Source organism: Arvicola amphibius, chromosome 5 (genome assembly GCF_903992535.2).
Source record: "Arvicola amphibius chromosome 5, mArvAmp1.2, whole genome shotgun sequence".
NCBI classification, from domain to species: Eukaryota; Metazoa; Chordata; class Mammalia; order Rodentia; family Cricetidae; genus Arvicola; species Arvicola amphibius.
In genome coordinates this window covers 30,957,235-30,969,655 of record NC_052051.1, presented here as the reverse complement: position 1 = coordinate 30,969,655, position 12,421 = coordinate 30,957,235, and the positions used below count along the sequence as shown (strand labels likewise).

At 46.7% G+C, this 12,421-nt stretch overlaps 1 protein-coding gene across 1 annotated transcript in view; it reads left to right on the top strand.

The window, feature by feature from the left end:
- The window catches only part of Rin2 (Ras and Rab interactor 2), a 158,748-nt gene that overhangs the window by 120,234 nt on the left and 26,093 nt on the right, over positions 1–12,421 (top strand). The window contains 4 exon segments of the mRNA XM_038331358.2: positions 1,349–1,541; positions 4,557–4,668; positions 6,928–7,003; positions 8,935–9,038. Of these exon segments, the coding sequence (XP_038187286.1) occupies positions 1,349–1,541; positions 4,557–4,668; positions 6,928–7,003; positions 8,935–9,038 (485 nt within the window).

Genomic DNA, 12,421 nt, shown 5'->3' with positions numbered 1-12,421 from the left:
TGATCCTTCTACCTCCATTTCCAAGTGCTGGAATCACACATATAACCCACATGTAGACCTAGACCAGCACCCCGATCCTTCTTTCAGACAGCGTCAGAGTACTTACAGTGTTCTGCTCCAAGGAGGAAATGACGGGGTGCCCGCAGAGAGGCCAGCAGCTCCATCCACCCTCAGGCCTCAGGCTTCTCATTTCTCACCTAGAATTAGGTGCTGGCACCAAAGGAGGCCAATATGGCTTGTTTGTTGGTATGATTCACAGACCATGAAACCTCCGCATCTGAAGGGCATGAGTCAATCCGGGGTTTTCAGTGTGTTCATACTGTTGTGCAATCCCTGCCATTACCATATACCATGCTTCCTACATCTCCCGGTTACCTGGTACCTGTTTGTAGTCCCTGCTCATTTCCCTCTCCTTTCTTCCCAGCCAGCCACTCACCTACTTTCTCTCACTAGGACTTTTCCTGCTGGGAACTTGTGTAATAGACCTGTACAATACTTGACCTTAGCTCAGTGCCCGTTTATCCCTTACCACAAGATGCAATGAACTCACACACCTGGTTCTTCTCATTCAGCGTTGTATTCTCCAGGTTGATCGTGGGGTAGCATTCCGCATTGTATCTGAGTAATACAGCTCACCCAGTAGACACATTTGGGGTTGTTGTTTGAATTGTTTATTTGTGGGTTTGTTTTGTTTGGTTGTTGTTGTTGAGGAAAGGTCTCACTTTGTAGCCCTGACTGGCCTTGAATTCACAGAGACCTCCTGACTGCTGAGATTAAAGGCTTGTGCCACCACACCACACCCACTATAAAAAGCTTTTAGGACTTACATTTGTTGACTTTTATCAACAGCACCATTGGATTACGATATTTTTATTATTCCCAATGTTGGGGATAAATAATGCGTAGGCTTGTAAGAAGAAATGAAAAACAATCATTTAGATACACAACAAATATCCCCAAGGGCGATTTGCCTGTAAAGTTTGTGACAAGTGCCTTTACGCATTGAGACATAAGGCTTACTGTAGCTGAAGTTTCGTAGGTTAAAGGTCTGTCCTCCAAGTAACAAATACTTTATGCCCAAAGACAAACAAGCCGAAGCTAAATAATAGTCTTTATAGTATTGAGAACCCTTTGAAAACAGGGGTAGAGGTAGAAGGCTGGGCCTTTTGAATACAAAGTGCTTCCTTTTATACTGATGATACAGAGTGAAATAAAACATGTCTGTCCTCGAGATCTTTAGATAGACGGGTGATGACCCTAGGGCGGTACACATCCTAGGAAAGGTCTGCCCAGTAACTTCCTAGGGATGACATCACTCACTTGAGCCCTGTCCTCTTCTTCCTTCTAGCATGGTGAGACACAAGGATGACGGCTATCCTGAAGACAAGGATGGGAAGACCTGTCCCCGAGACTCTGGCTATGACAGCCTCTCCAACAGGCTCAGCATTCTGGACCGGCTCCTCCACACCCACCCCATATGGCTGCAGCTGAGTCTCAGTGAGGAAGAGGCAGCAGAGGTTCTGCAGAACCAGCCTCCAGGGGTAAGGCCCAAGACTCCGGAGAGGCTGAGGCAGGCATGTTGCCACCAGACAGAGAAACACTTAGATAGTTCCAGAAAGTTTTTCCCAGCCTTTAAAGTAGTGTGGTTTGCAGTGTAGACCTCAAATACAATGCAGGGAAATTCTGAGATCCACGAGGCAGGTTTTTAGGAGCAGATCCTTTCCAGGCCTGTCTTCCTGTCTCCATCTGTTCAGTTATGGGGCTGTATGGCTCAGCAGGGTGCCAGAGCATCAAAGGAAGGAAGAGCCCTGTCCAAAGGCCCTGGGACTGACCTTCTGAACCTGGTCCTGGATCCCTGCTTGCCCATGATGCTCTCCCTTCATTCTGAATCTAGGGACCCTACGGGGCCCAACTATTTATCTGGGGACACAACCTTAAAAAGCTCTGTAACCACAGACTTGTCTTCTCAGGCTACCAGCATTTTCTTTGCCTTTTCAGTAGCTTTCCATGTGAACCAAAGTCTGATTCTGTTTCAGCAGCTACTACTTATCCAGGACCCTTGATTCCTCTTACTCAGCCCACTTACTCTACGGATAGGCGACGCAGCCCAAATCTGTAATCCTAGCCCTTGGATGGTTGGGGCAGGAGGACCTAGGTTCAAGACCAGCCTGGCCTATGTAGAAAGACTCTCTTTGAAAAAGAAAGATGGAGCTGGAGAATGGCTCAGTGGAAATGCACTGATCATACCCCAACCAATCTGTGAGCTCTGGATTCAATTGAGAGACCTTAATAAACAACGTGTAGAACAATTGACAAAGATACCTGATGTCAATGGTCTAGTGGACAGCACTTTGTGCAGTATCCAAACAAAAGACAAACACAGTAAATCCCAGATAAAATAAAGCTTAAAGCAGATGCTGGATACAAAGTAACTAGTACATGGATCGCAAGGAGAAAATCCCATCACTAGCTAGCTGAGGAATGCCATAGCAGCTTTGGGGTCCTGCAGCAACCAGGGCCTATCTGTGTCACTATCTGTCCATACAAGTGAGTCTGTCTGTCTTTGCTTCTTCTTTCCTTCCTGCAAACAGAAACAGACAGGAGTAAGAATTGCATTAGTATATGCTCAGGGCTATGAGGCACAGTCTTTGATCCTCTTTGAGAGACCTCCTTGGCCAGCATACTGGGCATACCTTTAGCTTTGGTCTGTAAGCTCAGAAACTTCTTCCTGCGAGACTTTCTTTCTATCGGTTGAATGACATGCTTGTGCATTTCTACCCAAAGTTCGGAAGCAGGACATTATCAGGCAGCCTTTCCCACCCAGCCCAGCTTCCCTGCTGGGGTGGGGCATAAACCATTCTTGCTGAGACCTGCACGAGGACTAAGCTAGCAGGATAGTCAGTCTCTCTGTCCAGCTACCTGAGCTCTGACAGGACCTATCCTGACAAGATGGGGCAGGTTGAGGACAGGCGCCATGTGGACCAGAAAGGAGCGTGACGATGAAGGAAAAGCAAGTGGCTAGAAGCCTGGCCCTGGTGGCATGAATACTGCATCCTTAATTAAGCGACCACCCAAGACAGAGTCTGTGGACTGCTCTGTAAGGAGCCGGAGTGTAGACATTGTTGGGTTTTCTGGTCATTCAGTATCTGTCACATCGACTCGCCAGGCTTTGTCAGGCAAAAGCAGCTGCAGACGACATGTAAAGGAATGTGTAACCAGGCATCAACACAGATTTACCCACAGAAGCAGGCTCGGGGTGGATGCGCTCTGTAGGCCTGACGTGGTCAGCCTCTCTGACAAGGCTGCAATGCTTTAGGAATCAAGGCCCGGGCGTGTACCACTCATTCCTAATTAGTCCCCACTCCTTAAGGAAGCAGCCTCTCAAGTTTGGGCCCCTTAGCCCAAACACATGCACCCAGGATGCTGTTTGGGGAACATTTGCTTTGGTTTTAATCTGTCCCGGAGTCCAAGTGCTCAGATGGATGAACCAGATGAGTTCCATGGATGTCCCATGGATACTATGGAAGAAATAAAGCTGAAAGAGCTTTCTAGTAACTCCTTCCCTAAGCATCATGGGAACTGTAAACATGAAGAGAAAAACAAAGATCAGCTGGGGTGGGGTGTGAAACACTGTAGCAAGAGAGAGAAGCAGAGCATGTAAGGTGTTCCAGTCCAGAAGAAAGAAATAAAGAACAGGAGAGTGTAGCCTCTTAAGAAGGGGACATTCACTATAGAAGGGGACTAAGACTTAGCCAAGGCCACCAAACTACACACCCCCTTTGATGTGTAGGCCAGGTGGAAATGCTGGACCTACACAGCGACACATGGCAGGCCTGTCTCTGCACTGACAGAGCTCCAATGACATCACTTGACATCACTGCCAGAAACCGGTTTGGTGTAAACCACGCATGTGAAGACAGTGTTGGTATGTGGAGGGAGCAGCCTCTGCAGCGCTGGCTGGGACAAACCTCAGGGGACACCTACCTACCTGCCAAATGCAGAAGTAATTTTATTTTTCCCTCCTGGGGGTTTTCTCCCTGTGTCTGACTTGACACATTATCTCATTTTTCAAAAGAAGCTAGCAATCCCTACTCAAAAGCAAAACCTAAAACTTCAGAAACAACTGCTGTTTTACTCTTAACAAGTTCAAGTTCTTCTCATAAATATGCTATGAGCCAAGTTAGCCAACCAACTCCCAGTTTGCCATCTATGGTTTGATCAATGTGAACTTCTTTGTCATTTAAGTTTCCCCCAGGTTTGAGACAGGGGCTGAGGCATATATATGCCTACAACCAAGCTGCCAGTGCCTTTGCAGACAGGGGACTTTTTAAGCTTCATGGATAACATTGGGTCAGGGGGAAAGTAAGGTTCTTGTGAGCCCCTTTTGAAAGCAGTGGGTCTTCAATAGGCTCTGAGCCCTTTCTCTGTAGAATGTTCTGCACCGAGACGTGCAGTCCTGTTGGGCAGGGTGTTCTATGCACAGGGCATCATAGGTAAGGGAAATTATGTACCCATGTGTTCATCTCCTTAACTTGTGTTTTCCTTCCTTCTCCTAGATCTTTCTGGTTCGTAAATCCTCCAAAATGCAGAAGAAAGTCCTCTCCCTTCGCCTACCCTGTGAATTTGGAGCACCTCTCAAAGAGGTTCCTATAAAGGAAAGCACATACAGTAAGTATTTATTGGGCAGGGAAGGCAGGCCTGATGGGAAGCAGCCTGGACTTTGATGCCAACAGACATGTCTAGTCCTGGCATTCAGCATCTCTACAGCGAGGTGATGCTAGCCTCTGAGTAAGCCATAGATTAATTAAACCATCTGTGCACACTCTGTGCACCCTAGGGTTTGGCACACGAGAGGGGCTGAGTGTAGATTGTCTCTCTTGCCCTGTTCCTAGTTAGGTATAGAGTGTAAGTTTGGGGCCCTGGTTTGCTGATGACTAAACCCCAGAGAAGCTGCAGCAACAGCCCTTTTACGAGATTTAATGTCAAAGCCTGTGTCTAAACATCTTCCTGAATAAATAAGCCTCAGGCACACGTGTTCCCTCCAGGTCGCCACTGTTCCGTCTTTCATGAAAGGCAGTTAATCCCAGATGAATCTCGCCCCGTGGGGAGATGACTAGCTGGGGGTTGCAGGGAGCTGATGCTCAGCAGTGTTGGTTTCCTTCCTGTCGTCTACTTTCTGGTCACTGAAAATGTGGAGTGTCGGGAGGCCAAGTTTTAAAGAAAAGAAGGAACACACAGTTCTGAGGTACTGCCAGTCTCCAAGAAAGGATCAGGAAACAGATCTGCACAACAAAGTGGGGAGATCTGAAAATTCTAGGTTAACAAACTGAGGGGTGAAGGTCAGGAAAGTGGAGCTAGGAAGCCTGCAGGATGGGGAGCCCTACTCAGTCCCTACATTTGAAGGTAAACTGAGGTTAATTGAACGGCAGGCGTGAGATTCCCTCACCATGGTGTCCAGTCTCCTTGCATAGAACCTTGCATAGAATCCAAGGAAGTGACATTTCTGGCACAGGAAAACCCCTAGCTGCATCCATGATCTGCTTCCGGTTCAAGTGTAATGAGCCGGAACCTTGAGCCTAGAGTTCACGTGCTCCAGGGTTCCTTGGAAACAGATGCCCCTGACAGGCTGAACCTGGAGAACAAGGAAATACAGTGGGAGAGAATCTGAAGTCACCTTGGAGACCCACTTTAAAGATAGTGACTGTCTAGTATGTTAATAAATAATGAATTTGTGTTAAATCGATTTTGTTATTCTGAGGTGGCTTTTGAAAGGCTGCTGGCCCACCCAGCAACAAGTCCTCCTGGCTTTTAAATGCCTCCTAGTTTCCTGCCACACACACACACCTGTTATTGAGTTCCCTAAAGCCAGAGGGTTTTTTTTTTTACCCTCTATAAGGTTCTTCAGTCACCCCCCCCCACCCCAGTCCTCTCCAAGGGACTTCCAAGTGATTGAAAGAGCTAGGTTGTACAAAACATTATCCTATCTATAATGACTTACTGCAGGCCCTGAGTATCTACCCATAATAATATCTACCCCGCAGGTTGGTCTCTATACAGATAGGGGTGGGAGAGGGCTTATACAATAACGAATATTTTAGCATTATTTCTGGATGAAGCAATAGACCACCATCATACGTTCGTATGTGGTTCTTTCACGTAAGTATTTCATTAAAAACAAATTATATTCTAGTGTGATACTTCAGTCTGGCAAGAGAGACTGTTATTGGCCATTTAGCAGGTGAGATGAAGGTGGTGGTCCATGAAGATTGGAAGCCAAGCCACTGCCTACCCTCACCATTTGGGAGCCGTACCCTGTAGCAACAGCTTCTTCTCTGAAATGCATCTTTCATTTGGGAACTTGTGTGATGTAGGCCAAGCAAGAAGAAGACAGTATTTAGGATCTTTACATGGAATGGAAACCAGAATTGATTCTAGAGCCTTGAAGGTGACCTCTAGGTTCCTGTCCTCTGCCCTGCGCCAGAGGACTCTGACTTGTCAAAAGGGAGTATGGCCCTTGAAGGCCCATGATCTAAGAAGAAAGGGTCTGGGGTGGTGGGACCTCCTGACCCATTGCTGCCAAGTGCTAGTGGCCTCGGGTCCTCTCACTGCCACGCCAATGAGCCCTTGGCCCTGCCCAAACTCTGTGCTCTGACTTCAAAACAAACAGAGAGGTGTTGTGCATGGTGTGAGTGTCGTGTTTACTAGGCAGGAGCGTGTGCTGAGCATGAGTCAGGGAGGCCGCCCTTGCCTGACTGTTTAAGCTGTGTCTGACAGCCCCCTCGCAGCTGGTTTGGATAAGCTGCCAACAGTAGTCTGAGAGGGTGGAAATGGGCCCACATATGCTGCATTAAATGCTGTTCCTTCCCAGACACTCAGGAAGACTCAGCCACCTCTGGAATCTCTTTTCTTTTTTATTTATTTTTCTAGCCTTTTCCCTGGAAGGCTCAGGAATCAGCCTTCGCAAGATTTATTCCGGCCTCATCGCTTTCTACTGCATCAGCAGGTAAGGAACATCTCATGACTTGAAGGACCTGCTTTGGTGTGTGATATGATCTGGACTTCAGTCTGGAGAAGGGATCTGGAAGGCTGGTCAACCTAAGAGCTGTCAGGGAAGGATTCGCTGCGTTAAATAAGATGTTCACCCCATTCCAGTGGTTTAAGATAGAAACAACTGCCTGGCCCTCCAGATGCAAATTCTCATTGATGTGGCTATTTCTTCAAGCTGGTCCCATGGCTTCTGATGGCTAGATCCATTGAGCAGAAAACACACACACACACACACACACACACTCAAGTATACACCCACATAGCAATATACCCACCTGTATAAACATGTGCATGCATGTGCACACACTATACAGAGAGACAGGCAGCTAGACAGACAGACAGGACAGAAGAAAGACCAGTACTGAAACCTGTAACTTTTTAAGGTTTCCTGACAGTGTTTTTGAAAACTCCCAGGGAACAGAGTCCATTCTCAAGTGTGGATTCTTAATCCAATCCCCATAAATCCTACACACGCTTCTTCGGGGTCAGCTGAGGCCTCCACATTCTCTCTAGGACCTGAATTAATGTTGAAATTAAGCCCCGGACCAGAATGTGATCAGCTTGGAAAGGATGGGAGTTGTAGGTTTGCTATTATTGTTCTCCTTCTTTATAGCATAAAAATAACAGCTTTTCAGAGTCAGTGTTTCTCGTGCCTGGTGGTTACAGCTGAGTGGGTAAAGCATTTGCTTACAAAGCATGAGGACTCTGAGTTTGGTCCCTAGCCACTGCTCCAAAGAACAAAACCAAAAACACCAAATGGAGCTAGCATTCTTGAAGCAATTAAGCAAAGAAATCTTGCTGCCTGTAGAAGCTGGCCTTACAGGCGCTCCTTCCTTCCTTCTCTCTTCCCTCCCTTTTTTCTTGTTTTTAGATTTTTTTAATTTTATTGTATGCATATGAGCATTTGTAGGAATATACATCTCTGTACTACCTGCATGCCTGGTGCCCACAGAAACAGAAGAAGAAAGTGAGATTCCTCTGGATCTAGAGTTAGGGATGGTTGTGAACACTGTATGGGTGCTAGAAATAGAACTCATGTCATCTGAAAGAGCAAGAACGCTCAATGGTTGAGCCAGCTTGCCACCTTGGGCCTTGCCTATTCTAACCGGGCAGAGCCCAAGCTGGCTTCCTTGGCTTTTCTGTTTGCTAACCCATAGAGGCTACTAGGAAATGTCTTTTCAGAGGTCACAACTCATGGCTGTCTCAGAGAGACTGGGGAGTCATTTGGGTTTGGCTTGTTTATTTTAAGGATTAGACTGTTTCGCATCATCATACCTATTGACTTTAATTTTCTCTGTGCCTGGCATGGCAACTCAGCTCTCAGGCTAACTGAGGCTGAGCCATAAATGGCCCCGAGGAAGAGGAGGCATCTCAGGGGAGACACTAGCACTGCTCATCAGCAGAAAGAACATGAGGGCAGCTTCCAGGATAGACAGTGCCTGCCTGGTGAGCACTTCACCCCAAGGAGATGGCCACCTGCTTGCCAGGTTAGGGTCACTGGAGCCTGTGTGCTTCGCTTCTGAAGACCTGAAGTACGACTAGTTACAACACATCATTTTAGGTTAAGAGAATGAAGTAGTTACTTAGTTGACTATGATGTAGCGTATCTTTCTTTGGCATTTTAAAATCGGACTAAATATATTTGCATTTAGTGCACACATAAAATGACTCAGATGCAGGCAGAAACTATGCTGCAGTTGCAGTAGTGGGTGTCACACGAGCCACCAAGGGGAGCTGCTTCCATGCAAATAGGACGCTTTGGGGGCAAAGTTTAGAATGAAGTACAAATCTTTTTTTTCCCCCGGATGTAATTATATCCTGACTATTCAGAATTATATTAAAATTGTGCACAAAATACCTCTAAAAAAGAAAGACTTTGGGATCCAGGATGGCTCATTCTGTGCGAGGCACTGTCTCAGGAAATGAGATTATCCAGCTTTCCCAGCACCGCACCACTAAATTCCAGCAGCACCCCGATAAAGTGGATGCCGGTAACACCCCCGATATAAATGACAAGCTGCGATTCCCATTTTTAAAAGTTCACAGAAAATGTGTTTTCTGAAGACAGAAGACCTCTGTAGCCTCTATGACCTTCCCTCAGCCCCCCTCCCCGGGGGCTCAGCAGAACCCACCTGGTCTAGTGTAAAGGCCAACCAGGATAGAGATGATGTCAGTGCAGCCCTGTGAGCTGGAGGTGAAGTGGCTGACAGCATTCTCCTTCCAACTTTGCCTCCTGGTAATAGGGCTATTGGGGAAAGAGCCTTCCACCCACAATACTTCTCTGCCCTCCACACTCCAGCAGGCCAGAGTACCTGCTGGAAGTAGCAGGGCAGGCCTGGACACTAAAGGTCAGAAAGTCAATTAAGGCCGTTGGCAAATTACTAAGCACAGACCTCACTTGAGTTACTTACAGGACAATCTCAGCATCAATATTTTGCAAGTAAAGGGGCCTGAGAGTCATTTTTTTTTTTCAGAACGGCCAAGGCCCACTTGATTGCTTGGTTTCTCCTCTAAATACTCTTTATTGCCATTCTTGGTCATCAGTGGTTGACAGGGCTCTGTCTTTCCAACTATTTCTGAAATCCTCTACCTGGTGGCTCGTAGAGAACTCATCCATAGAGACTAGGGTGGGTTCCCACACAGAACGTGGCAAGTATACATGGGACAAGAGAAGCCACGGTTAGTGGACACCCGATTTGCGGTGTTGGATCACCTCAATGGAAAGCACTGTTGGGAACAGAAGAGTAATGAGCGCCATTGATCAGTAGCACCACAGAGCTCCCTGTTGCTTGGGTGTTGTCAACACAGTATAGAGAACCAGCCACTTCAGGCTCAGTTGTGCCCCAGAATTGCTGGTAACCCTGTTAAGAGGGCAGACTGAATTCAGAGGACTCTGGAAGTGTGCCACATCCTGCATGCCCAGCAAGCCCCTAGGTGATGCACTATCACTCCTAGGCTTGGACCACGCTTTTTTAATATCGAAATATAACTGGAGTCTTCTATATTTGTGACAGGCACAACAGGCACGTTATCCATAGTCCTTCCAGAAGCCATGTGATTTAGAACTATCGGAATGAGGTGCTTGCTTACCTGTGTGAGAATCCGTGAGAGTCTGGGAAAGGCTCTAAAGAATTTATTTATGTATAATGAGGGTGAACACTCACTGATACAGGACAGGTTAGATGCCACCACGGTTGTTCTGCCCAAGGAGAAAGATCACCAACACCAAACTGCCTGATCTCCTACCACCCAAGCCATGCTAGAGCAGAAGAGAGCGAGAGACGTAGCAGATGAGACCACACTCTAGAGCTTGCTGCCCCCAAGTCATTGGCTAAATGGATCAAAATCCCATGATACTTATCACCATATAATCAAAAGCCAGCAATTATAGGGGGATGGAGTGGGTAAGAGCACTGGCTGTTATTCTAGAGGACTAGGGTTCAAGTCTTAGCTCATAATTATAACTCCAGTCCCAGGGGATCCAACATGCTCTTCTGGCCTCTGAGGGGCACAGGCATACATGTGGTATAAGACATATATGTAGGCAAAACACTCATACATCCAAGAAGAAGAAATATAAGAAAAATAAATAAATCTAAAAAAGAAATCAAACTAGCAGGTACAGAACACACCTGTAGCCCCAGCACTCAAGAAACAGACACACACACACACACACACCCACACACACACACACACACACACACACAAAGAGAGAGGGAAAGGAACAGAGAGAGAGAGAAGGCCAAAAGGAATTTGAAATCCATTATTATCTTGATGCCAAAGCCCACAGTTCCTCACTCTACTCTGCCAACTACACACACCTGAGCTTCAACACAGCTCGTTTCCAATCCCTGCTGTGCTGCCGTGCATCCCACGGGGTGCATCAAGGTCTACACCAGTCAGTGTGGTTGCATGATCCTGATACCAATGAATGCAGTTTCTTCCCCAGCATGGCCAGTGGCCCACAGGTGCTCAACTGCTTGGCGCATGGCAGCAGAAGAGCTGCTGAATAATGTTAGTCTCTCCCTCTTGCTTTGCGTACAGAGCAAGGATAAAGTAAATCCAGATTGTCGTGCCTGGCCTGAAAAAACTCTTAGGGGGAAAGGTTCTGTATTAGGTGTAGGCCTCGATTTTGTTTGTTATGTGCAAACTTTAATATCAGGGCTCCTTTTTTAATGAGGTATAAATAAAGAAGGAAGTGGTGTGTGTGTGTGTGATGTGTTGTGTGTGTGTGTGTTGTGTGAAGGCTGTGTTGATTACTCCTGGCTGGGCCACAATGTGAGGCAGTGTCATACATAACATCTAATTGTCTGAAAAGTCAAAAGCTACAAACCATCTATTATCGGATTGTCAGGTATAGCTTCCTGTCCTATGTCATTAAGTTACCACCCAAGCCAGTCAGGATGATGTTTTTAAACTTCCGGCTAGCATTGCTGAGCTAGGTAAAAGCTTAAAATAAGCATAGGTTGGTTTTGTTACGCGTAACTTTTCTCCTTAGTGGGTAAAGAAAGTCGATTTGAATGGACTGAGTGCGGTTTTTAACGAACATGAGTTTGTGGTACACTTGATGTTACAACATTCCAGTTCCCATTAGTCTCCACTTTAGATTAGAGTCAGGATCACTGCCCCTACCAGGACACAGAAGATGGTGTTCGCAATCTTAGGTCAGGCGTGGAGGCCTCGTAGAAGCAGGAGTTGACCAGGGCTGGACACCCTCAGGAGAAACAGCCTCCTGACTTCACGTGAGAGAGCATGGTAGAGCTTTGGTGACACTATCAGGTGTTGGTCCACACCTGCTTTGTTATTTCCATTGACTCTGCAGCTTTGTAATTGACTGTCAACAGCTCTAAGGGTTTTGAGATTCTCCAGTCATCCAGATTTGATCTAGTGCATTCCAGAATGTTGCCTAAGCTTACAATAAACAACAGGATAATTTGATATGTGATTTTCTTCAACAGAAACTGTCAAGACTTTTTTTTTTTTTGATGATAAAATACAGGTAGAAGCTTGCATTTCCGTCCCTCCCCAACTCCACGGTAGCCACAGTGACTCACTGGCTGCTCTCCTCCTATGCCAGACCCCACCCCCCACCCCAGGCCCTTTTCACATACTGCTCCCTCACCTCAGACTCGGCTTCCCTGTGCGATTTGCTCACTGGATACCCTCTTTCTACTTCGTGTGTGTGTGTATAGTTCGTACTCATTTTACATGTGTGGTGGAGTGCACATGCACTTACATGCATGTGCATGGGAGGCCTGAGGTTGGTGTCAGAAATCACCCTCAGTGGCACTTCTACCTTATCACTGAGGCAGGGTCTTCCAGTCAAACCCAAGGCTCACCAATATGACTATTCTCACTAGCCAGCTTGCTCTGG